Source organism: Anopheles marshallii, chromosome 3 (genome assembly GCF_943734725.1).
Source record: "Anopheles marshallii chromosome 3, idAnoMarsDA_429_01, whole genome shotgun sequence".
In the NCBI taxonomy this organism is placed as follows: domain Eukaryota; kingdom Metazoa; phylum Arthropoda; class Insecta; order Diptera; family Culicidae; genus Anopheles; species Anopheles marshallii.
In genome coordinates, this window is record NC_071327.1 from 44,244,513 (window position 1) to 44,270,822 (window position 26,310).

At 41.0% G+C, this 26,310-nt stretch overlaps 3 protein-coding genes across 3 annotated transcripts in view; 1 reads left to right on the forward strand and 2 right to left on the reverse strand.

The window, feature by feature from the left end:
- Positions 1 to 500: 500 nt before the first annotated feature.
- On the reverse strand, positions 501 to 16,599 carry LOC128715308 (tyrosine-protein phosphatase non-receptor type 61F). The gene is made up of 7 exons (XM_053810191.1): positions 16,450 to 16,599; positions 3,413 to 3,586; positions 3,083 to 3,345; positions 2,777 to 3,002; positions 2,568 to 2,714; positions 1,581 to 2,476; positions 501 to 735 (listed from the first exon to the last, which is right to left on the reverse strand). Exons 1-7 carry the CDS (start codon positions 16,597 to 16,599, stop codon positions 534 to 536), a joined length of 2,058 nt encoding a protein of 685 aa, XP_053666166.1. The 3' UTR covers positions 501 to 533.
- A 2,215-nt stretch (positions 16,600 to 18,814) lies between these two features.
- LOC128711533 (uncharacterized) lies at positions 18,815 to 23,194 on the forward strand. Its single transcript, XM_053806414.1, has 5 exons — positions 18,815 to 18,831; positions 19,020 to 20,131; positions 20,212 to 20,271; positions 22,370 to 22,600; positions 22,668 to 23,194. Exons 1-5 carry the CDS (start codon positions 18,815 to 18,817, stop codon positions 23,192 to 23,194), a joined length of 1,947 nt encoding a protein of 648 aa, XP_053662389.1.
- Positions 23,195 to 25,929: 2,735 nt separating this feature from the next.
- LOC128711534 (uncharacterized) overlaps positions 25,930 to 26,310 on the reverse strand; it is a 44,429-nt gene continuing 44,048 nt past the window's right edge. Inside the window, exon 6 of the mRNA XM_053806415.1 lies at positions 25,930 to 26,261. Within this exon, the coding sequence (XP_053662390.1) occupies positions 25,930 to 26,261 (332 nt within the window). The remainder of the gene's footprint in view (positions 26,262 to 26,310) is intronic.

Genomic DNA, 26,310 nt, shown 5'->3' on the forward strand with positions numbered 1-26,310 from the left:
GATTTACCTCGTTCGTTTATCTTCGTTCTATCGTTCTTGATTCTATAAGCTGTCCGTTACACCTTTTTTCAAATCTTTCCACAGCCTGTTGTAGAGTGGGAAAAATTATTGAAAGAAAAAATCAAACAAACTTTACGAAACAATATTTCTCGCAAAGCATCCACAAAATTTAAATTCTCTAAACTGCGGTTGCAGTTTGAAACATTGAAAAACTGTAAAACGGCACTATAAAATCATCACCATTCCGTTGTGTTTTGAACCACCGTAATACAGGTGATCGTACGTATGTATAATCGAACTTCCCATACTATCAAAACTTTTGTTGGGAACGTTTAGGGGATCAGCTTAGTAAGACATTTTGATTACTTTTGCCTATATGTAGGAATGATTTTTCCTTTTGCTAATACACTTTTATGATTTTTTCTCTTGTTTCTCTCTGGTTTTCTCTCCCGTCCTTTTTCGATTTTCATGTGTCTTCTATGCCATTCGTACCACGTCATTGATGCATCTTCTCGTCACCGGTAAACAACGCATTACATTTGCTTGGTGTAAAGATATACGCACAGAACGCTGAAACAAACACCGGCTGCAATGGAAAACAGTAATAACCTGCGCTTTTTCGGTGATCCCTTGCTTTCCACCTCTTTCCGCTTGCGTTTGATCTCACGTATCTTCTCCTCCATAGCTGACTGACGCTCGATACGCTTTCGGCGTCGCAGTTCGGCGCTCGGTGACCTAGAGAAAGATTTGAGAATAAAAAATGAAATAACTTATTTATGCAAAAGTATTCAATAAAATCGCGAAATAGTTTAACGGAAGATATTTAAATGAAACCCTGTCTCACGCACTGGGTTCCGTATGGAACATAAATTAGATTCCATAGGAAAGAAAACAAGAGTAATCAAAATGAAATTTAGGAGAAAAACACAAAAATTGTATTATTATAGGCCCGTCTTCTTAGGTTCTTTAAAATATTATGAACGAATATCGAACAGGATTCTAACATTTTGAAATAAAAAGATAAAAAGCCAAAAGTGTATAAATAGAAAAAAAAAACTATTTTTGTCGAACAATTCGTCAGTATTAAAAATTAAGGAATTGGAAATGGAAATTGATATAACGTCAAATTTTCTTAAAAATTATTAGTAAACATCGTAAAGAATTATTTCTATTATCATTAGGTTTATTATAAGGTTTCAGCCTGATGAAATAAAGAAAAACTTTTAAAAAACATTAATTCCAGTCGCCAGAGCCGTCGTGAAATTTTGGGTACCCGGTTTGTTCGAGTTCCGGGCAAAGTTCGAGCCGTTGTTTTGATTAAAACGTGTTCGAACTTTGAACTAATGCATTTTTATTCTTAGTTTATTCTTAGATTGATTTGAAGTTTAAAACTGATATTCATGAATCCGTAAGCTTAGAAAAATATAATAAAAAAATATTCTGTTGACCGTTTATACCCTTGAGTTATCTTTTTAACAGCAAAATTGCTAGATATAGATTACTTTACTAGTAGAATGCTGGTAATACGTAATGTGCTATAATATATATATAAACAGAAATTTTGTTTGTTTTTTACTTACAGTTCGCGCTCCGGGCTGGAGATGGCATCCTCTCCATCATCCAGTGCGCCATTGGGCAGCGGTGGTAGGCTCGAGTTAGCGTTAAATGCCTGATCGATTGATTTCGAGTCACCCCGTTTCGACTCTAACGTCGAATTGTTTGAACCAATCGCACTAGCTGTGGTGGACGACGTAGTGGATACCGACGTCGAGGTGGATATGCCCGTCGATGTACCACCAGTACTAGAGGTGGTGCTGGTCGTCGTCGTTGTAGCTGTTGTAGTGCTACTGCTTTCATCCAGCAAGGAGCTTTTAATATTATCACTGTTATCGGACGGAACGTCTAGGCCTATACCCCAACGCTTCTTCTTCTCCAGTTCATCTTCATCGTAATCATCTTCGCCAATGTCGCTATCGTTCTCTTCGATCAGCTCGTCTTCACTACTTATCGCGTTGGAGTCGCTGTCACTGCTACCGTTTCCGATACCACCGCCACCACCACCATCGCTATCATGCTCATTCACTTTGTACAGCGCGCTATCCCGCACTATTGGCGGCAAAGGCCGATTACTGTACGGATTGTGATGATGGTTATTGTGGTTTTTGCTGTCATTTCGTTTATGGTGGTGATTGTTGTGATGATGATGGTGATGGTTTTCGTCACTCATCTCAAATTGCTTGCTCTTTTCCAGATTTACTAAATTGTTCACCTTGTCGCGGTCTCCGCCGTTACTGCTTCCAAGCAGGAAATCCTCGTGTACGCTCTCGCTGGTCGGAATAACCGGTAACGGTTTGACCGTGAGCGAATGGGTACGAGGGGGCGGAAGGGGCGGTGGCGTATCCTCGTTATCCTCCTGATCACTGTTCTGCTGACTGGATGAGGACACAACGGATAGCTCTTCAAACTCCTCGAACGACTGTGAATCAAAAAGGAACGAACCATTACATTTCAGTGTTGTAACGCACCTTGAAAGAAGATAATAAGTGAACATTTAGAAATTAACTTACGGAGTTGTTCATACGCTTCATTCCTTCAATGATGGCCTGGTACGAGAAGTACAATTGATCCGGGGTTTGAATTAGCCCCATTCGATACTGTCGCAACTCAAGCAGCACATCCTGGACAGATACCCGATCCTCTCCCTCCTTATCGACCTGAATGAAAAACATGTCGACAACTTTAGTTACAATTTAAACAGTGAAAAATATCATCCTACCAGCACGAGACAACAATCCACCAAACAAAACGTTCCGGAACGACCGATACCGGCGCTGCAGTGAATTATCGGTGGGCCAACGTCACGATCAAGCGCCCCGGAGTCGCGCACTTCCTTCAAAAATTGCAAAAATGCTACTGGAGAGCTAGGGATACCGAAATCCGGCCAAGTCGTGTAGTGAAACTGTATCACTTCGCGACTTTTGCCAGTCTCCATGTCCGTCAGTCTATGCATGATAGGGGATTAATGTTAGCGGCATATTACAAAGTTTCGTTCCGGTTGGGCTGTTTGCACCCAAACGATTACCTGAAAGTTCTTTTGCAGAAGTTTTTATACTCTACGCACTTCAGATGTACCACCGAGAGCTGAACATCGGACAACTCGAGACGGTGCTGCTCGCCGATCTTTGCCGGCCAGTACTGGTGGCATTTGACGGTCGTTTGTTCGATCAGCTTGTTTAGCATTAGAATGGCGCGTGAGTCATGTTCCCACACCATCACCCAAAAGTGGCCCACCGTAAGAGGTAGCGGTCCCTGGCAAAGAATGTACTTCCGACCAGCTCGGTCCATCTGAAATGAAATAAGAAAAAAATAATTAACAAACACCAACAAAAAGCCAGATCAATGTTCAGCCTACCTTCACCAAGTTCGCGTTGATGTAGTCACCTTCACCCCGTTTCAGTGCTACTCGGGAATGATCATACGGTAGCACATCCCGATATCGGTTTAGTCGTCGGTTGTCCAACTTTTTCGATTCATCGGTGCAAAACTTTTTCGCCCGCGCCTGAATATCGCTTCTCTCACGGATATCCTGAAAAATTTAAACAATGGAACATTAATCATAGTATCGTGTTTTACTCAAAATTATTATGTATTCGCAGCATAAATTCACAAGATTTTATCCAAACAGTTAAATATCTAGCAGTACCGCCTAGCCGTTCTTGCAGCAATAAAAATATCTATGGAAAATGTTTGATTGACTGATAGATCGATATGAACGAAGCGTAAATATAGCATTTATTCCAGAAATATAACTAACAGCACAGATTGCACGTATACAACCCCACAAACACGGGTCATCTGGACAGCATTTTATTAACGTAGTTTGGCTTCGAAGGTTGTTGAAATGATAATGTTGAGCTCGAACAGATATAAAACCAAAGTACCATTCGTTTTTCAGATAGTGCTTTAAAACATCTGTATCCCAACATCATTACAAACTGTATCATCAACAAACTGTATCCCAACATCATTAAAATGTAGTACATGTTACAACAAAAAATACGGCAAAATGATAGCAATGTCGTGATATGGATAACCCCTCAACCTCCATCACTATAAATGATCCATCACTGTAAATGATACAAATGTTATTATATTCAGAATTTCTATGGAAATGGAATTTCACAACGTGACGCTTGTTAATTAGTTTAGTTTTGCTGCGATCTATCGCGAAGTTTTACCGCGATTGTTCCCGGGTATGCGGTGTGGAAGTACGCGGGGAACTTGTAAGAGGTGCAAAAATGTCAAACTTCATCCATCAGATTCAATTGCCATCCATGCTGCGGTTTTCTGTTAACTATTTCTACGTATTTGTGCAGATAGGCGAAAACTTGTGTCGGGTTTCCGAGCTGCTACATCATAAAATTCAATCACCATAGCAGAATCGCATTTAAAACGTGTCACAGTACAAATTGAGTAAAGTTCTTTTGAGCAAAATGTTAACAACATTTTCTTACTGATAATTACAACAACAAAAAAGATTAATAAAGAACATTTAAGAGATTTAGAGACACTGAACCTTTCGTTATTTGAATATGCTTTTCACAATGATTATAAATTTTTAAAATAATTAAATTCTACGATATTCTCTTGTTAAAAAAAATAAATAAAACCAATAAAAGCCTAGTGAGGTTGTTGCTACTTTGTTGAACGCTTTTATGACTTTTATACAGGTAAGATAAGGACATAAGGACATTATCGACATTTCTTCTACATCCCGAACCGCACCAATGGCTCTTCGTTTTTGGTAATACTTCATATTTGCTCTTCTCATACATCAATCGTACCAACATTTTTGGTATATAAAGTCGAAATAAGAGTTCGAAATAAAAGCTAGAAACGGTTGAACGAAAGTTTATTAGTTAATTAGACAAATGTCGACCAAAGTTGAAATGATAAACCCCTTGATAAACATATCAAGGGTTTTTGAATGGAGAGTTATATGTAACGAGAACTTTGTAATCAAAATGAAAACCATCAAATACAAAGAGCGACAAAAAGCATGTTAGAAGGTCGAAGGGACAGTTTTTTCGCTATCGGAAGAACGTCCGAATCAAAAGCAAAAAAAGGTCTACTGTGCAATGATAATTAATTTCTTACCAATTAATTGAAAATATCTCATCGACTGTCACATATTGCACTCTATGAACATTCTATTTTCATGACGACTCTATAACGGTTGAAGGTTTTAACCTGTCTACTGGTGTAGGCTGAATCTAATTCAGATTCATGAATCAATATGAATTTTTGAACTGTTTAAATGGCTCTAAATTTCTACTGAAAATATTTATGAGTCCTCAAAGATTCATGAATTGTCAACAAAATACATCAATGCACAAACTGCATGCATTCCATACATGGAACGGTTGTTCCAAAATGTTTACAAAATGTATTAGTTTGGGGCTAAATTCAATCAGGCAGAATATTAACTGTTGCTCAAATTAAATTGTAAATCATCACTCTATTTCCATGCACGTAAGAGAGATTGTACGAAAAACCTTGGACTTCTTCACGGCAAGAAACTCGTCACATCTATATTCAGTGTCCTGCAGTTTTCCTGCTTGCGAGCTCTAAATCAACTCGAAGGCAATTTCTGCCTTCACATTTTCGAAGCTAACGAGTAGTATGTCATTGCCAACTTTATCACCAACCACGACTAATGGTCGGAATTGTGGGTTTCGACTTCCTTTAGGAAACGCAACGTAAATTAAAAGCAAAAATAACAAATGGTTGCAATGTTTGCACTGCATTTGAAGCCAAACTTCCGCAAACGTGAGTTTCCGTGGGCCAACCGCGAGGACAAGTGCCTGTTCAGCATAATGTAAATGTCGCTCTTCCTTTCGCTTCACACAAAACTAACGGTAGTGTGTGCAAAATCGACAACCAGCACCATGGCACTAACAACTTTACTGCGACCTACTGTGGAGGACCTAGTTAAATTGAACTGAAAGAAGGATGAAAAAACGTGCGTTTGCTATGAAAAACAAACAAACAAAACTATGCAACCGCAACAGGTGCGTCTGCATTCCGATTCGCATACATCCGGTCGCTTTTCGGAAATGAGTTCCGATCACTACCCGTAACAACACACACGCGGTAACCGATCGCGATTAATCGCGATGCGAGGGTGACGGTTTGCATGATACGGTAGGAAAAGAATGCAGTTTAATTATTTCATTCGTTACACACGCTTCGTCGGTGTCCTCCAAATGTTAGTAATGTTTGCGCATATCGCAATCAAAAAATGCGCACCAGGTGATAATTGATGGGTGATGTACATTGTGAAGTTTCTTCTTGCTTGATAGGAAATTAGTTTCATGACCCTATTTCTATTACAGGACGTAGAAGAGAAGACGTGCATTGGAGAAGGCTAAATTAAATTTCACATTTTCTTAATGATCGTTACCAGTCCATTATTTCGCTGGCTTTACTACAATAGAGAGCGGTAGAAATATTTACAGCTGGAAAAATCGCTACGATTGGAAAACCCTGAATATGATGTATATTTTTCTCCTATCTCTAAATGATGAGCAAAGGTATGAATTAGCATGAAAGGAAATATTAAATTGTGAGTAAATTGGAGAACCACATTTCATGAAGACTAAGTACAAAGAATTATTAATGAGAGCAAAATTTATAATTCATTAAACAGAAAACCATCCGGTTTATTTTGCCTAGTACGCGTGATTCAGTATAGTGTGCTCATTCTTTCCTATCTATTGCAAAACTCAGTGTGTATTAACAAAATAACTAATTGTTAAAAATACATACACTAAGCCAGTTGTCGGAACGAATTTCTCGAGTTTCAAAGGGTCGAGGTGTGAAATTGGATAATTAATCAAAAAATAGATTGTACATCGAAAATATATACCAAATCTTCATCGAATTCTTTTTAACAGTTCTGACGTATAGTAAAGTAAATGTAAAATATAGTAAATGTTTAAAAAGAACCAAAAAAAAAATCATAGTACCAAAAATATTTTAAGCTGAATTGATGTTTAGAAGTCTTTTAGCTATCAAACGTATAGTATAGCACAAACCTAAGGTGAAGGTTCCCAAGTTATAGCTTAAATAATCGCTTAAAATATCGCTTTAAATTTCACAAATACGTAGAAGTTATTTGACTATTCTCAAGAATCAGCAAAATGGTTTAAAATCAGCTACCACTTATAGTGGAACTTAAGCAAGATTAGCATACACTGGATCATTTTCAACAAATAAACACAATCAAAGAGTCAAAGAACCGTATGCTCCACTAGACCATTGGGACAATATGCCATTATGAAACAATATGTGAGTCGTTAAAAAAATCAAATTCATTAAAATTCAAAATACAACATACATACAACAAAATACAACCAGTCCTTTTTTGATGCGAAATTATGCCACATTTCAACATTGAACAGAATTTTTTAAACCGGCACAACAATCTTAACAGGTCTACGCCGGCCATTTCTGGTTTACTTTTTTTCTGACAACTCTCATAAAAAAAACTATAGATATTGTTATTAGACGAAAACTGGATACAAAATTAGTTGAAAGTTTGTTAAAAATGAACGAACTACACGTTCAATGGACGATAGTCAAATTTCAAAATTTGATAGCACCGATATACGAAAAAATTTTCGACTTCGGTCTCACGTAGAATATGAGACGGATCAATGGTTGAAAATTTGGTCTTGTGAGGCGGATTTCGAAAGCGCGTTGGCGGACCGGATTTTGCCCACACGGGGCATACATTAATGGACGTCTGTTTGTGTAGCGAGCGCGATGCACTAAACTCGAACCTGGAATTAAACAGCATACCTTCTACTTTTTTGGCAAGGTTATATCTCATGCCCATGCCCATTACTATAACAAGTCTATGGACTAACTGGGCATACGATTTACCAAGTACATAGATCACTGGGGAATGGTTGGCGTATAATAGTTTACGACAAAGGTATGGGACACTGTGGGCACGCATAACATAGAAAGTAAACAATTTAAAGAACGTTACAGTAACTCAGACAACCGTTTCGTATTTATCTGCTTCCGAAGAAAGTCATCACGATAATTTTAGCGCAAAATAGTGCTTACTCATTACAAATCTTCCTGGTATCAAAGCGTGTGATGGACTTTCTGCTTAAATTGTGAAAATACACGTTTTGTCATCGTGGGGTGTCAGCGGTCACAGACACGCGGTTTACTAATCCTCCCATCCACTAGACAGAGTATGTGATTCAATCATGTACAAGCGACATGAGGACAGCAATCAGATGAAACACCGTTGGTGAAATCACAATCCATCCGTCCAGTTAAAGTGTAATCTCCTCCCTGCACGATAAGATCGCGTGCATGTGAAATTGTGAATAGCACCGTACGAAACAATTCATTTTCATCCCCTTCTTAGAAATAATCAACAAATACGACAATGCTAATAATGGCGAGTGGTCTGCAGCAGAACTACCGATGAATAGAATTCGCAGAAAAGTTGTACGAATCGACTTCCAATATGTTTCATTGCAAAACGGCACACATTTTGTTTTTTCGCTGTTTTATTTGGCCTAATTCTACAACCAAGCGAGTCGATGTGGTGCTGTTTTGCACAATGTTAAGCTCGCGGCGAATGTGCTGTTAACGCACTTGATATATTACGTAAACAAACTTGAAAATTGCTCATCGCAAACGTAGATACCCCCTAGGCAAGAAAAAATGCGATTCTGTAACAGTACCCACACCAAAACATACGGACGAACACCGACGTCATGTTATGTGTGTCGATGACATCCAAACGTCAACCTTCCACGGAGCACAAGGGGAACGTACTTCCCTTTTGTCGAGCTCTAAGTCTTTCCGTCTGGTCTTCCACCGAGCAACGGTCATTAGACATCGATCATACCACAGGAGTGGAAACACTCTTCCCAACAGGCGAGGTGAGTTTGTGGCCACTTTGCCGGAACTCAAGCTTACTGGTGCGAGCCGGGGGTAAGAAAACCAAAAAAAAAAAACCAAACAGATCCAATCCCGACAGCTCTGTACTGTTCGCTCTTGAAGCGCTCTGCTCTGCGTGAGTCAATTTTTGAGTTTCTTTCTTTTGTTTGCTAATTTAATTATTTCCTCGAAATTGTGCGCTTCAGGGAACATTGTCTCACACACGCTTTAGCAAGAAAAACCCCGAACGCAAATAGAAACGACCGTTGTGCAGTGCGAAACAGGGTAGTAGCACAGGGATGAGGAGCATAAGAGAAAAATATAACGCGTGTAGAAGTGTATTAAGCAACGTATAACAATGAATACAGGAATTAAATTTAATCGAAATTAAGTTTAAAAAACGTTTAATTACTAATATTTCTATGTAGTGCTTATTAAAACTTTTAAAAAGCGTCATTCATTAGTCATTTGTCAGTACAGGAGTTTATTCTCGAATAATTTGTGAATCTCTAAAGATGAAGCTCTTAACGTGTATGAACCTGTAAGCATTACTGATAGTAAGATTTATTATTTTTACAGATGAATCTTCGTGATAGATATTTGTAGTCACTCATTAGATGCGGGGTCACGAGCGTTGAGACTACGTCTCAAACCACCTCAATTACTAATTTATCTCAAAAAATCACTCAAAACCAAAGTCTCCGTTGCCTCTTGAGGTTTCTCTCAATTTCAGTTCAGTGGTGGCCTTACTGGATTTGACGTTGACAATACACAGTGTGTGACGTGTAAAATGTTTTTCATGTATTTTTATTTCTTGTTTCTACTGTATTTTTGTTTCAATTTTATGGAAAATATGGTCAAAAAAATTGTGGTTTGTTGATTAAAAACTAAATCATCAGCATTCTTAATTACAAGCTGAATCGATCAATCATATTGCAGTTGAAAAGTATCAATTCAATTATAAAGCATGTTCACAACTTTTGTCACACTATGTTCCAAAAGGTACGTTGCGGAGACATAAAAACATCATACCGTACGCCAAAACATTGTGCTTGTACATTCATAATTACGCATCAAACACTTTCAGAATGAAGTTACATTCATAATAGTACGCAAAAAGTGTACTTGTATAAAAAAATAAACCATTATTTGTTCGCCATACCATCGGCAGATATAACAGGTTTTGTTTACATTTTGAGCTGCTAACTGGTCGGATCTGTTAAAAATGTTTCAAAATTTTTTGAAGCTTTTGTAGATGAGCCAGGTTTTCCTCAAAACTCAATTCACTCAATGTTTAGAGTTTTGAGGGAATCCTCATCGCTCGTGGCCCAGCAGCTATTCAGTTGGCCAGGCGGCTCGGTGTTGTAGGTTATAGCGCCGATGGCACACGATATGATCGGAACTCCAGTTACGTAGTAGAATAAATTCAAAACCCTGTTAAGCATAGATGGTCGAAACGCCAATAAGAAAGCAATAAATAGTCTTTCATTAGCTTCAAAAATTAATGTAAACTCTTTCATCTCGATCAAATATACCAAACACTTGAAGAAAGTGTATGCTATGTGATCTTTTTACATTTTAATACATTTTCCGAGGAGCATAATACTACTTAAATAAGTATCAAGAAATTTTATATTTTTTCGTTCCATATACGTTGTCTAATTTATTATAGCACGAGAAGGGGTTAAAAAAATACAATTGAAATTATATATTTTTTCACACGGTACTTTTAACGGTAGTACTTAAGGGTATCGGTAGTATATTAAATGTTTATAAAGTGACCATATATGGAAAACGCTTGGTATTTCTTATGTTAAATCGAAATTAAAAATAAAAAAGTAATTGACAATTGTTAACATAATGCTGTTTTATATAGATGATTTTTAGTTCATTCTGTTAACGCTCTAACTTTTTGACCGATCTAATATATGCAGGATCTGCTTCAAACTCAAGATGTTAAATAGCAAATATGTTGTTACCAACTAAAAGATTCTCAAGCCATCAACCGCTAAGCTGTACACATGAAAAGTACACGTACTACAGAATTTAATTTTTGCAATAGAACAAAATGTTGAAGATCATTTAACTAACGATGCCACCCCTTTGGCCACTTTCGTCTTCCGGACACGCTATAGCATTGCCATTGTCTACAAACAGCATTTTATCTCTTTAACCTTCTTTTTATCTCAAACATTTGTCTCTTTAATCTCCTATCCCTTCTCCTTATCTTCACCCTTTGCAAAATCACACGTGATACAACGATCGAAGAATTTAACACTGAACAAAAAATAGATTTTGAACGTTCAACCCAGTTCGTGGAAGCAATGACAAAGTAAGAGCAGATGAGGCACAAACATAAAACATACACAAACTGTCCTCCCCTCCATTCCACGTCTGCTGACTACGGGAAGCGGACACGATCGATACCCGGCCGCGGTCCACACTTGGAACAATGGCAGAACCACAAAGCCAGGTTCAATGCTGTTCTCGCCGCGGTTAGTGCTCTAGATTCCGGCGCATCGCCGGTAGTGGGAGAAGCAAACAAATCGAAGAAAAATTGCACCGTACAACTGAGGCATACCGGCCCCAGACACACCGTCGTCTGCAACGATTTATGGCGGACAAACATTTGTGTGTGCAGAAAGGGGGAAGAAAGACAGGGGTTCAAACTGTGACGTCAGTCAGAAGTTTACGGATAAGGGACTAACATGAAACGTATGCTGCTGCCCCTTCCGTAGGAGAAGAATAGCAACAAACTGATAAATTTAAACCAACCGAAGGCGATGATTCCGTTTTTCCTGGAATCGATGTGCTTAAGTCAATCGATTTCATGCCGAGTGGTCGGACGTGATAGTACCATATTTTTTGTAAAAAAATAAACCAATGGCTTTTGACGGAGGTGCTGAAACCGTTCAATGAAAGAAAATTACGATAGTTTCCTACATACGAACAAGAAGCGTGCATATAGTGCTACCGGTTATCAGGGCCAACAAAAAAAATTCAACTTTTTACAGTAACAGGCACATTCAAAGAAAGTGACAGCATTGGACGATACACCCTATCTCTGATAACGGTTCCGGGAAGACATTAAGAATCACTAAATAATCGTAGAGACCATGCCGCAGCGACATAATAAATGCGTGCCAACGATAAACAAACCTCGATACGATGACGGAAATAACTGAGAACAGTAAATTCGATGTAAAGGTGTGCCTTTTTCCCGAGAATTAGCCTTACACAGATACTACTATCATCGCAAGAGTATTACATAAAAGTGTGTATATAATATATAATGTAACAGGTACGTATAAAATTATTCGATACTTATCACCATTCACCTAGATTTTATTCACCAATTTATTCTGACTTAGTATGCACCAATGTACACTATTTCCCCAAATTATCTCATGCATAAATGCCTAGATGATCATAACAAACTGATCATCATCAAATCACATTTCCTTAGAGATTCGTTTCTCGTGTAAGTACTACCATTATTTGAGTGAAATAAAATATATAACTGGTTGCTATTAGTGTTGCTAAAACTATTGTACTCAGTAACAGTTAAACTAAAATTGTTCTCACATAGAAAAATGAATTTAAATAGCAAAGGTGAAAATTCGTATGTCCTGATTTTTCCATATATTTATACTCAACAGTCACATTTCACAATCACAATTTTGCTGTGTGTAATGTTGTAATGAGTAATATGAGAGATCGAGTTTTCTACAAACTTCGTGATTACTTACGAAAGTCTGAGGATTGCCATAGAATGTAATTACACTACCGGTATAAGCTGAAAATTATTACAAAACTTAAGGTTGAAGTAATATCACGGATTATATTACTTTCGAGAATGTAAAATCCCGCGTATGAAACAAGACGCCTTCATACGCCAGAAAAGCTATTCCCGGATAACTAACTAACTAACAAATTACTAACTATCGAATCTTCACCAAATCGGTGTAAAAGGCACTGAATCATTTGGTTCGTAGCGCGTCACGTTACACAAAACAAAACAGCCAACCCAGGACAGATATTTTTTTCAGTGTCTATTTATCGATTTATCTACAGGACCGGATAAAACCTATTCTAGCGTTTTATTACACAACGGGTATGTCAGGAACATAAGCGAAATAGTAGGGTAGAGAGATAACCTATAGTTAGTGACTCAAAAATGGTAATAATATCGATGTTTTCATTTATCATTTATCATGTTTTATCGAACCTTTCAATATCGATTTACATTTTTATGAAACCATTTTAAATAATCCTACTCGATATGTCTTCATGTTATCAACAAGATTCGCAAGGCTACGTCGGAAGCTAGAACAAATTTCCTTTCCAATTTAAAGCTCCGATATCGACTGGCACGTGTGTGATTTCAGGGACCTCATGATCTTCACACTACATTCAGTTGTTTTTCTTGCTTTTTTTTATTCATTAAGAACATTAACTTGAAACCCGATTCAAGGCTCACTTTGCCAGGAGGCCACAAATCGCTCGACCTAAGATTTATGGTTTTCATCAGCCATTAACCCGTAGCATACACTAAGCCAGTTTTTTATGCGTTTTGACGTTTCCAGGCTTATCCGCTTACAGCTCCCCATACAAATGGCTAGCCAAGTTAGGCCTAGGAAAAAGGGATTAGATTGTTTTCCTAATGAAAGCAGCTGACCCAGGCTCGACAAATGTCAAAACAAAGAATTTTGCTAGCTGGTCGGAACCAGCTTTAGCCATATTTCTCGTGTGCGAAAAAAAAGTAAACGATTTTTTTAAAGAAAACAACTGAAAAAGGATCATTTTAATAATCATACTTATATATTGTTACAAATGAATTTCATTAAAAGTAAAATTTCTAAACTTTAATCAATTTTTCTCAATTCGTAACTCCGCTAAAAAGATATTGCCCGGTTCCTAAATTATTTGATAGATATAGTCTAAAAGCTTAAGCTTTCTAATTTATGGTATGATCTGCCCCATTACCGGATACAATATCAGGCATTGGCGAGTACGATTACCGTGTCAAATGGCGCTCCATCCTGATGCAGAACAACGCTTTGATTACCAAAGAAATTGTCCATTACCAAGGGCAGCGCAAGTCCCCGCATAATGCATACACTTCGGATTTCATTTGAACACAAGTTTCAATGAAAACTTGCGACATTTTGGATGCCCGTTGCCCGTTGTTAGAATATGAATATGGCAGAATATTTAAATTGAATTATAAATTAGGCCTATGCATAGAGTTGATGTTGGCAATAGATCTTCTAGACGAGCAACAACAAAAAACTGCAATCTGCGAAATAGTATCTTTCATAATCAAGAAGAACGGCCAGGCCGAATTGCTTATAACTAAAGGTAGCCTTAATCTAAGATACAATTCACATTCGTTTGAAACCGTTTCCTTCTCCAAACAGTGAAATGTCGCCTTATCCCGGGTGTACTCGGCCGGAAATAGCATTTATAACTAAACATACGGCGGCCCGGTGGCATGATGATAGCGGCGCTAGTCTTCACAAGAACGAACCTGACTTAAAACCCATCTGAATCAATCCCCCATAGCAAGGACTGACTATCTGGCTACGTGGTAAAATAAGACTAGGTCGCGGCTAAGACAGTTTGGCCATGTTTGGACAAAGTCAATGTCTCAGAGGCGTAAGTGAGTACTGGAACAATATTAGTTCTATATACCTCTAGCGTCGTACGTCGCGACAGTTGCTTTGATCAGGTTAGCATCCAGCACCCTGACGCGTATCTCGACGTTGTCGCTGCTGATCTTTGGCCCAATATGGGCGAAATTTTGAACGACTTCGATAGTGCGCTCACCTATTTATTCGTCACCCCTGCGTAAGTTAGGATTTGTTCGCAGGGCCGCTGATGGTGCCACGATTAGCATGTTTTTTGAAGCATTAATCTCCTACCCGAGGGTTTCCGCCGCCTGCTCAATCCTTTGTAAGCATCCGCTGTGTAGGAGAGCCAATGATATCTATATCACCAGCGCATGCCAGCATCTGCATTGACTTATAGAAAATAGTCCCCGAACTATCTCACCACCACCGACCATCTCCCAGTCGCGGATGTCCTTCGCAAGGTTGAAGAGTAGACAAGCTAGCCCATCTCCTAGACTCTTGGTGGTAGCAAAGGGGCCCGAGAGTTTTCTTTCCACCATCACCTGGCATGTGACGTTGGTTATTATCATTCGTACTAGTATGGTAAGTTTGGCCAGGATTCCAAAAGAGCTAATTATGTCGTACAGTTGACTATGCTATCGTATGCTGCCTTGTAGTCAATGAAAAGATTGAAAGCGATTAGCTGCTGCTCCGCAAGGTGAAAATCTGATCAGTGTTTGATTTTCCGTTTCGGAATTATCTCTTATTTCCAACTACAATTTCTGCGAATGGGACGATACGATCTTTATGAGGTATGAGGGAGAATATCTTGTAGGCGGAATTCGACATCGTAATACTCCTGTAGTTGCTGCACTCTAGGTTATCTCCCTTCTTGTATATGGGGTGGATTATACAAAGATTCCAATTACAAGGCATCGATTCACTATCTCATAGTTCAGTAATAATTCGATTAATTTCATTTTATAGTACTTTTTTTCTACTACAACTACACAAAAAATCTAGTCTAAACAATGACTTAGATGAATTGAACGAATGCAGATTCCAGGGCTGATAGCAATATGATTCCACAAAGATGGGAAGAGTTACGTATGTTTGTTTTCGGCTTTTGTCAGAATTTTTCAGTGACAATTTGCCAACGATTTTCTGTGAGCAACTGACCGATTGAAGCACAAGTAAGCCTACGCACAAACCAAATCCACCCGGTATGTTGTCGAGATGAATTAGTAATAACAAACATGTTCTGCAAACCTTATTATGAAAACACCACACATTCAAACGGTCCATCGATGGCTGTTGATGCTGTTTCACGGTATATCGAAAAAAACTTAATTTCCTCGAATGTAAGAAAATTCTCTGCATTCCATTTCCCCCTCTTATCAACCGGAAGGCGAATATGCTGGGTGAACTTTCTGTCAAATCCACATTCATCGATCGATCCGTCGTCTTGTTCGTGGAAGGCATACGGAACGGAATTTATCCAGCGCATCATTGTACCGGTGTTGAGCATAGCAAGACGAAACATAAGCATGACCTAAGCCAACTCATTTGCACCCCATTCCGGGAACGGTTCGACACCCGCGGAGCCATTTAGTTGGAACGGGAGTAGCCAAAAACAGCATACATGCATACCCTTAAAAAAGAAAATCCCTGACAGTACATACCAACGTGCTCTCGCTACATGTACGCGAGGCGTTTTGTTCGGTAATCGCATTCATGCCCTGTTATAAAAAAGTGCAACAGGGGATAGAGAGAGAGAAAGAGAGACTACAAGTTTAGGCGGCGAAGAGACAGGCAAATCGGACAGCAAAAGAAACAAACCATCCATCCAAGCAACCAACCAACCTACCTGGAATACCATTGGCCAACCGCGCCGGGATACGATTTCGTTGTATTCCGCTTCGATGCTGCTCCCGCTGTTTCCACTACCACCTCCTACTCCACCGCCCGCGCTGTTAACATCACTCCCAACGTTGCTCGTTGTGCTGTTGGTACTCATCGTTGCTTGCCGTCACCCTTGTTCTGTCACCTATCACAATACCGTTCCCTTCCTGTGGGCACAACGGGGTTTTCCCGTCCAACGTAACTTTCGGCTCCGTTGCAAGCAGCTGCGGTTGTCGCAAATTGAACACTGTGTGTGTGTGTGTTTTTTTTTTTTTATTTTCGGGATATTCCCGATCGATAGTGTGTATAGCCCTTTCTACCAATTCCGAAAACAGTGGGCCGAACCGTGAGTGTCGGTGGATATTTAAATGCTGTCGCCTCAGTGTTTATGTATGCCTTTCGTTTCTGCTGCTTGGCATCTACCTGAGCTGGAGTTTAAGCAAGTTCGCGGACGGCTGTGTTGTTGCTGTTTGTAGCGCAGAGACGTTTTGCATTCCACGGTATGCTGCGTTGTTCTCCTCCTTCCTTTCTTTCTACACTTTTTAGCACACTTGCTCCCTACGGGGACAGCACACACACACACACTAACTAGCTACCACTTCCACACCAGCGATCGACGCACGAAACGCGACGTTGTCGCGGGAGACAAGCGGGATCTCGAATACACCGAAAACCGAAAGGGCCAGTGCCACACAAAGCCAACCCAGCACGGCCCACTCACATACACACACAAACGCTTGCACGGTTCTGTGATTACTAGACCAACAATGAAGCACAATTTTCGCTAGCTACTATACCGCTCCATGTTGGGTTTCGGATTCAATGCGATGTAACAATAACAAAAATACAACACTTTGGCTGGCGGTGAAAAAGAAGTAGAGGAACTTATAGCGCACCCAAATGTACAGAATCACTGTGGCAATGGAATTCTCATTTGCTCAATGCAGCTTAGTTTGCTTCTAAATCATTCCAACTGTTTCGATTTTTGGAACAAACTCCAACGGGATCAACAATGAAATGACGCACGTTTACACACACGCACACGCACACACAGAAAGGCTACACGGTTTGCCTCTGGCCGTCAATGAACGGGATGATATTTCGCCGACATTTTCTTTCACTCGACCAAACCCATGCCACCACACGGTCAAATCACGAGTGACTTTACACCAGCTGCATCCGACACACCACGATGCGTTCGCAAAAAAGGGAAGAAATGAAATGCCGCTGTTAAACTAACATTCACTCCATTTTTAATACACTACGTTCTAACCCCGAACAGAGACGGTGCGGAACTGAAGCACGAGATGGTGCGACGGAAAACCGAATCGGTGGAAATGGAAAATTGATGTTTCCGCGAGCCGCACTGCACTGTGTTGATGCCGCACTACACACACGTACGCGTTTCGCACTGATGAATGTTTTATCGGCACAGGTAAAAACGAGGTATCCGGCTGCAGAAATAGTCTGCAACCTTTTAAGCACCACTTTCTATTGACGGCTGTAGCCAAAGGGAATTCTTTCCGTGTTCTTGCTTTTGATACTACTTTCGCTGCTTCTACCTCTTCGGATTTTGCGAGCTAGACGAAATTCCACTGCGTGCAAGGTATTTTAACGAGAACTCGATTACGGTGTGACGAGCCTTGCAATCGCCATGAAGGTGGCTGCTTATGTCATTTTAAATTGACTAAAAACGAAATTTTGCTGAATTAGGCAGTAATTATACCATTATTTGGCAAACATATTAAGAGGAAATAATGATTGTAACTCAGTGACTCACTTAAACGAGGCTTAAATTGAGTTTCGGAAGTGTTTTCACAATAACCGATAATGTATTAAATGTTGCCTATATGTCCTAACCTGGCCATCGCAGATCTCCAGACATCTGACAACGTGACAGTTGTCAAATTCTAAGTTAAAAATAATATTTCTATGTCATTATCGCATGTTTCTACTGTGGGCAAAAATGTTTTTGAAACAAAAAAACTATAAACAATTTTTTGGTGTATTTGAGTAATGCGTGGTATGCAAATTTATCAAAACCTCCAAATCACGAATTGCACACAACGAAGAAATGAGCGCTTTCAGTATAAACTGCTGGCTTCACTTTTGTTATTCTTGCATGCAGCTTTCCGCACAGGTTTGTGGTCAAACGTCAAGTGAAAAGGAAAGCAAAAGAATAGAAGCAAACTCAGCCAGTGATTCGGGTGGAATTTTTGTGATAATCTATCGGTATAATTGGTTCCTATCCTTCATACCCAGTTTAGGATTCAGTTCTTTCGTCTCAACGAAAGTAGCGGAACATATAGTAGCACTTGCAGAGAAAAAGGATGAGCCGGAATGGAAGGTAAAATCTCGCCTCTATGCTTCCATCTTGTGACCCATCCCGGATGTGTATTAGCAGTCTGGTAGAGCCATTTGGCAAATCCAGATGTCCAAAATGAATAAGCTTCCCCCTTCTACTATGCAAGGTCGTCAAGGTTTGCAAGGGCACGTCAAACTAATTGTCGTTATTTCCCGTTTCTTTCCGGCCAGGCGTCGTAGTCGAAGTAGAAGTCCTCGGGGACGGGGTGGATTGATGGGAAGTCGGTACGAGATAGGTAAACTGCAGACGCTCAGGCCGGTGCAATGGTCACAGTTAAAGTTGGAAACAATCGTACGTGAACCGTATCGATCCAAAGCATCCTACCGGCGTTCCGAGCGAGAGATTTCCGAGTGGCGTCGAACGAAGGAGATAACGACAAAAGGTCATGATATTCCCGATCCCATATTTACGTTTGAAGACTCTGGTTTTCCTGCGGAAATTATCGACGAGTTGCGATATGCTGGGTTTACATCGCCAACGCCGATACAAGCCCAGGGTTGGCCGATTGCATTGTCCGGACGGGACATGGTCGGTATTGCGAAGACGGGCTCGGGTAAAACGCTTTCCTACCTGATACCCGCACTGATACACATCGATCAACAGCCGCGACTCCGCCGAGGTGACGGACCAATCGCGCTAATTCTCGCACCAACGCGCGAACTAGCCCAGCAAATCAAACAAGTGGCCGATGACTTTGGACGTGCGCTGAAGTATAAGAACACCTGCTTGTTTGGCGGGGGGAAGAAACGTAAGCAGCAGGATGATTTGGAGTATGGAGTGGAAATAGTCATTGCTACACCAGGGCGGTTAATCGATTTTCTGTCAAGTAATCAGACGAACCTGCGACGCTGCTCGTACTTGGTGTTGGACGAAGCCGATCGTATGCTGGACATGGGATTCGAACCGCAGATACGCACCATTATCGAGCAGATTCGTCCTGACCGCCAGACGTTGATGTGGTCTGCAACATGGCCAGACATAGTAGCCCGGCTTGTGAAGGATTATCTTAAGGATTACGCACAAATCAACGTCGGATCCTTGAAACTGGCAGCGAACCATAACATCCTGCAAATCATCGATGTGTGCCAGGAGTACGAGAAGGAATCGAAGTTAAGCATTCTGTTGCGCGAGATTATGGCGGAAAAGGAATGCAAAACGATTATCTTTATCGAAACGAAAAAGCGCGTGGATGATATTACGCGAAAAGTAAAACGGGATGGTTGGCCGGCTCGGTGTATTCATGGAGATAAATCACAAAACGAACGTGATGCAACATTGACCTGTACGTCTCGTTCCTGCTTTTCTTCATGGAGCAAAGTGAAGTAACTTAAATGGTCTTATATTTGTCTTTCTCTTTTGCAGCATTCCGTACCGGCAGGACGCCGATTTTGATTGCCACTGATGTGGCAGCTCGTGGTCTTGGTGAGTATCATGTGTTGAACTGTTTAGGCGGTAGCCTCGAAGATATTGGGGCATTGATTGTAAATCGACGAGAATGAAGACATTCGTTGTGATAAGAAAATGATGCAAATGTCACGATTTACCTTTTATCTTCTTAAATATGGCCTAAGTGAAATTGTAACGTCACGTTGAGCATGTGCAAACTTAAGTGCATGATCTTGAAGAATTAAATGTAGCACTGGGACAAAATTGAATGGTAATGTAAGCTTTCAGTCAATTAGCATCCAACTTTTGAATTTTGGTCTATACCGGATAAATGAGTATCGTAAATGTTAACGTTGAGTACAATGAGCAGTTAAAATTTGCCTTTGAGTTATCAGGTTAAAATTATATTTATTCAACAACTCACCTACAAAATCATGCATTTAACGATAGTGCAATTTAATGTCAGTGCAACTTATTCGCTACTTTTATTCCCCGAGAACCCAAAGAAGCGCTAACAAGTAAAATCCGGCCTCCCATTCTATCCTTCCAGAGGCACACACTCACGTCTGCCTTGAAGAGAAACAATCGGCCGTTCCGTACCCGGCCGTAGCGCACGGGAGCAGAACAGGCGCCGGTTTTTGTTGGGGAAGGATAGCGAGTCAAGCCAATGCTTAACCGCGGTGGCAGACATCGGTTGCGCTCCTTGCAGGTGTTTGTGGGTGCGATCGTGCCGAATGTGTCACCTCTGTGTTTCCGGGTCAAGCGGACGATCAGAGAATACGACGCATCCGTGTATGTGCATCATCGCATCTTCGTTCCAACTCGTCCGAATGCGTTGCGTGCCCCAATGCCTGGATGGTGTAGTTCTTGGCATATGTGGGCACGTCGACGAGGCACGTGCAAGCAGACTCAAAAGGATCGGCGGCTGTAGAGGAAGCCCCGGGAGAGACTGGCCGACAAATCGGCAAACAATCGGCTCCGGTGCTGTGGCTGCGCTATGGAAGGGTTGCGTCGGCGTGATGATGGTCGATGTCGGTGAGCTCGGTCGGTCTTTCCGGGCTTTATCGCTGTTGCTGTTGGCCCTGTCGCTGCTGCTGCTACTACTGCTACTGCTGCTTCTGCTGTTATCTACACCTTCTTCTGTTGCTACGGCTGCTGAACATCGTATCATCCACCAGTAGCGTGTGCGCTAATGCTTTCCCTACTTACGTGGATTGGATAAACGTTGAAGCTGAGTTTCGACAAGAGGGATCACCTAATTATGGTTACTGTCCAAATGACCGGCCGCCCAAGGATGTGAAACCCTAGGAACTGATCGAAGTTGGAAGGAGTGTGACATATTCGCAAGCAGTGAGCGGTAGTGGCGACAGTTGGGCCAATGGTGCGGCACCACGTCAGGAATCCCGTCTCAACCGGCAGACTTCCCTTCTTTTCCGACGTTGGATCCACATTGCCAACCATTGTTCTTCTTGGTGGAACGATGGCGGTTAACGTGGTGGCGTTGGCGTTCGCAGTCCCTGCGGCGGTGACGAAGACGACGACGACAAAGACAGCGAGGGTGCCAGCGTCTTCGGTGGTGGATGTAGCTGTAAAAGCTCGCGCTGGCTACCATTCTACCTACCGGCATACAAGAGCACCGGCAGTCGAAGAGTGAGAGAATGCTTGAGAGAAAATTAGAGCAATCAGCGTGGTCCACTTGATCAAGGTTGATCGATAAGTTTTTTTTAAAAACAAACAAACAGACAAGGGACAGAACCTCTATACACTCATTTCGATACTGTACCTAAAAACTATAACTTTATCATTATTTTCTGTAAAATAGTTATTTTTGTTTCGTCGAGTTTTATCCTGCGCTGATTTTTATGTTAGTATCTTGTTAGCCTCATACATCTTCACAATTCCTCGCGTCGATTTCCTAAGTTACGACCCTTCATCGACGCGGCAGTAGTCCTTCCTTTGAGATGAACAATTGAAACTTAACGCCTCGCTCGTGTACAATCGTTTTTGTGTTATGATAACGTTAGGGTTTAAGCGTGTTTGTGTTTGTTCTTCCATTCAATGTTTTTGCGTCCGTCAAACTAATAAGCAATGTTGTTCTTCCTTTTCTATTTGTCTTTCTTACGCATACGAACAGATGTGGATGATGTTAAGTTTGTCATAAACTTCGATTTTCCCACCACATCGGAAGATTACATACATCGCATTGGACGCACGGGACGGTGCAATAACACTGGTACAGCGTACACGTTCTTTACTCCCAACAATGCGTCTAAAGCGCGCGACCTGATAGATGTACTGAAGGAAGCAAAGCAGGTGATCAATCCAAAGTTGGTAGAGTTAGCGAACATGAAGATCAAAACTAGAGGTATGTTTCATTCAAAAATATATGTTGAGCTCATATAATTACTAATTTGATTTTGTCCCCGTCGAAGGTAACAGACACATGACGTCACGCTATCCACGGGAACGACGATCGCGAACGCGATCCAAATCGAAATCGCGTTCTCCTATACGTAATCGCAGGGCCGCTTTGCCAGGTAGGCGTCGTTCACATACGCGTTCCCGTTCTCGGTCACGGACGCCTGTACGCCGGGCGTCGTTGGTTCGACGAGATGTTCGTCCTAGAGTGTCACCCGGACGGCGTAGCATTTCTCGCAGTCCGAGACGCAGTGGAAGTGTTAATCGTCGTCGATTGATTCCGGCAACACGCAAATCTTCCCGTTCACCGCCTCGAACTCGCAGCCCAGTGGCAAGCCGAAGGGTAAACGGGCGTGAGGTTAAAAATGGACGTTCGTTAAGTCGCGAACGAGACCGGGATCGTGATCGTGAAAGGGAGAGAGACCGGGAACGCGATCGCGATCGTACCCGAGAACGGGAGCGAGATCGTCGACGCCGCAGTCGGAGTCGCAGCAGAAGTCGCAATGGCAATGGTAGAGCATCATCGTATGACCGCTACTAGAATAGCAATGAGCAATGCTCATCATCGAACAAGGTATTGAAGAACAGATGTCAATCATTTTGCTTTGAGTTATTGGCTCAAAAGAAAAAAATAACAAAAAGAGTATATAGGCCAATATAATGCATTTTCATCCACTATCAAACGATACTCCCCATAGGAGTATTGAAAATGGTTTTCCTCAAGCCGACAATCGTCGGAACAAATTCAATCACTCATCAGTGAGCAGAAGTATTATGGATCGTCCATATTGTAGATGCGTGTCCAGAACAGCTGGGTCCCACGCCTGACGTAACATAACATATGTCTAAATGTTGCCCTAATTTTTTACCGAACATTTTGGCACAAGAAAGGTTGGAAAAGCTATTCTGATACAAATTCATTTGTCAAAAATGCTTTTTTCTGCCATTCTGTCATGTGTTTCGTGTTCGGTACAGACGCATTATTAAACACAGAACCTTGAACAATCGGAACAATTCCTAACGAAGAAGTAAGTTTTCTCAACACGAGGAGTAAAATGTTAGACAAGCAATCCTCGCCTTAAGAAGTAAAGTATAATTTAACATTATAGAAGAGAAAGAATGAAAAGGAAGAAGTTTAGGAACTCAGATTACAAACTACAACAGTACCCGGTGCCGGAACAAAATCCTCCGAAATATACTCCCCTTTTTAAAACGGCAGATGTTAAGAAATAGAAATGCATTTTGTAGTTACGTTTTTAATTTTTCACCTCAAAATCGTTGACAGTTTGGAAGTTAGGTAGGTGCAAGTATAGGCGAAAGTTTTGTTTTAGTTTATACTAGAAAACTTTATGCAATAGGTAGTACATAAAGATCTAGAAACAGACATTGTTTGAATTGCAGTGAGATGAAGGAACATAGCAAGATGTCAGAAAAAACAGCAACATCGTAAACGAGGGCCATAAAAGAAATACAACTAATCGGTCAAATAAAAGATAGTCGGTAATGTACAGCATAACAACATGTCCGGTCTGCGCTACAATCTTGGCAGATTGAACCTTCCATCAGCATCACTGATTATTCGGCTTTAGGTAACTCAAAGTTACAGTTAGCCAGCCAGATACGAAGGCCGATAGACCGAATACGTTTGTTGAGCCAAATAAGAAGCAGAAGGTATAACAATATCGATGTAACCAGGTATTCGTAACTCTTCCCCATTCCTATGCTTACTTATGTACATTTCATGAAAAGAACTATGTGTAAGACATGTTCTATTACTATAATTTTGTCTTTAAATTCTAGAATACCAACAAGATTGTTGTATGATTTGCAGATGTGTTCAAAACGACATTGGTTATTTTAGGTTGAACCCCTTGCGTAGGAGCTAAAGAATAGTTACTTACAGGCAGAATTGGTTTCGTTTGCCAATATGGAAATGGAGGGTGACATACTCTCATCACTTAAACAGAGCTAATGTAGTATGGTTCATCCATTATCAAACGCGTACTGAGGAACTTAGCAGATTGCATTTTCGACTAATGTGGTGTGTGTACGATTTTGTCTAACAAAAGTTTCGATATGAATAAAAGTGTACGTATGTATAAACATGCTAGTTTCTACAAGAAATAAGAACATCAATGTTAGTTTTAAGGTTAGATTTATTTCCTAGTGTCACTTAATTTCGCACAATGTTTCACAATCATTACTGCTGGCGTTAGATAGACGGTCACAGGGTCCCCCGTCGATGTCGTTCATCGGTTAATCCTATTATTATTGTTTCAATTTCTGTCCGTTTTGTTTCACTGGCGCTGTGCGGTGAAAAGCTTTCGGAGGTTCCGTTTTGCGCTCTTTCCCTAAGCTAGGTTTTTTAAATTTTACTAACAGCGTTTCTTTGTCTCTCCGTTAGTGTAAGCGTAGCCATCGCGGAAGGCTTTTTATGAAACATTCGAAATTGGTCCTGTTCCGGACCTTGCTTGTCCACTACCACTCCATACCGTCAGTTCTTTACGCGCAATTAAACAGTAATTAGACTAGCATAATCTTATCTTACTGCGGCTAGAGCTGCGTATGCATTAGCGCAACCTTGCCGACGATCTCGTGTCGATGATCCTCGGGAGGATTTTTATGTTCTTCCTGAATTCTGAATTCCGTTCCCTTACTCTGTAATGTTTAGTTCTTCGCTCGCTATTGTGCCGCCATTTGTATTGAGTCTACGCTTGCTTTTTTCGTTTCGAACACCCAAACATCATTGTGAAAGGAATTGTTCTTATTGTTGAGCACATTAAAAATTTGTGTAACATTTTGCTTGGCCTTCCTTTTGCGTGCAGCAATTAATATTATCAAGGCGTTCTTATTAGTAACTAATTTGTCCATTGTTCAATCTTGCGGTGTTAGCAAAAGTGAGTTTGTTCGTTTCGTATAAAATTACATCCAGAAAAAGCGCTTCTAAAAACCCTGAAACATTCCAATTCTGCACGAAGGTTTCATCCTCAAGTCGTTTTTTTGTTTGTTTGTCGCTGTATCAGATATTTACAACTTGTAAGCAGATCCTAAAACAAGTCTTCCGGTATACAATATATCACTTTCCTTCCTTCGTGTGATATCTTGTCTCCAGTGCAATGTTCATCCACGGTCGACGACGACCGAAGTGGAAGCAATGGAAGGAAATTTGCCCAAACACTTCCACTTCCGCCCGCCGAGCATGGCTGGAAGCGATTGCAGTTTGGTTCCGGTATGTGCGAGAGAGATCATGCTCACCGCGTGAGAAATCGAGAACTTTCAATGGCGAACGATCTCCAGAACGATCGAGCAGAGTGCGAATAGTACGGAGAGCTGCCACGGCCAATCCTTCCGCCGTGACCCGCTGTTGACGTCCTCGAAGGTGTCCTCTTCCTGTCGGGTAATCACCTCCCGGAACACGATCGTTTCCTCGACCTTGGCGCTTTCGTTGTCAAGTGAAGGAATGGTCGTCCCCGGTTCCATCACATCTGGTGCCCGTGCTGGCACGTTGTGAATGCTCTCGAACACATTTCCTGCACGGCTGTTACGGGCAAGCTTCTGGTTGGTGAGCTTCAACTGGCGGATTTTCTGATCAATCTCCGACACGGTGTCTGTGGTGAGCGAAGCACAAAAGAAATGGGTGAGTACAAGCTCTGCACT

What these genes read in the sequence shown, in the direction of transcription:
- LOC128715308 (XM_053810191.1), bottom strand. Translation starts at nt 16,599, where the DNA reads ATGAGTACCAACAGCACAACGAGCAACGTTGGGAGTGATGTTAACAGC. An exon ending in TCAACGCGAACTTGGTGAAG is followed by an intron (nt 3,346 to 3,412) that starts GTAGGCTGAACA and finishes ATTTCATTTCAG; the next exon opens with ATGGACCGAGCTGGTCGGAA. An exon ending in TGAAGCGTATGAACAACTCC is followed by an intron (nt 2,477 to 2,567) that starts GTAAGTTAATTT and finishes TTTGATTCACAG; the next exon opens with TCGTTCGAGGAGTTTGAAGA.
- LOC128711533 (XM_053806414.1), top strand. An exon ending in TGTGGCAGCTCGTGGTCTTG is followed by an intron (nt 20,272 to 22,369) that starts GTGAGTATCATG and finishes GCATACGAACAG; the next exon opens with ATGTGGATGATGTTAAGTTT. An exon ending in CATGAAGATCAAAACTAGAG is followed by an intron (nt 22,601 to 22,667) that starts GTATGTTTCATT and finishes TCCCCGTCGAAG; the next exon opens with GTAACAGACACATGACGTCA.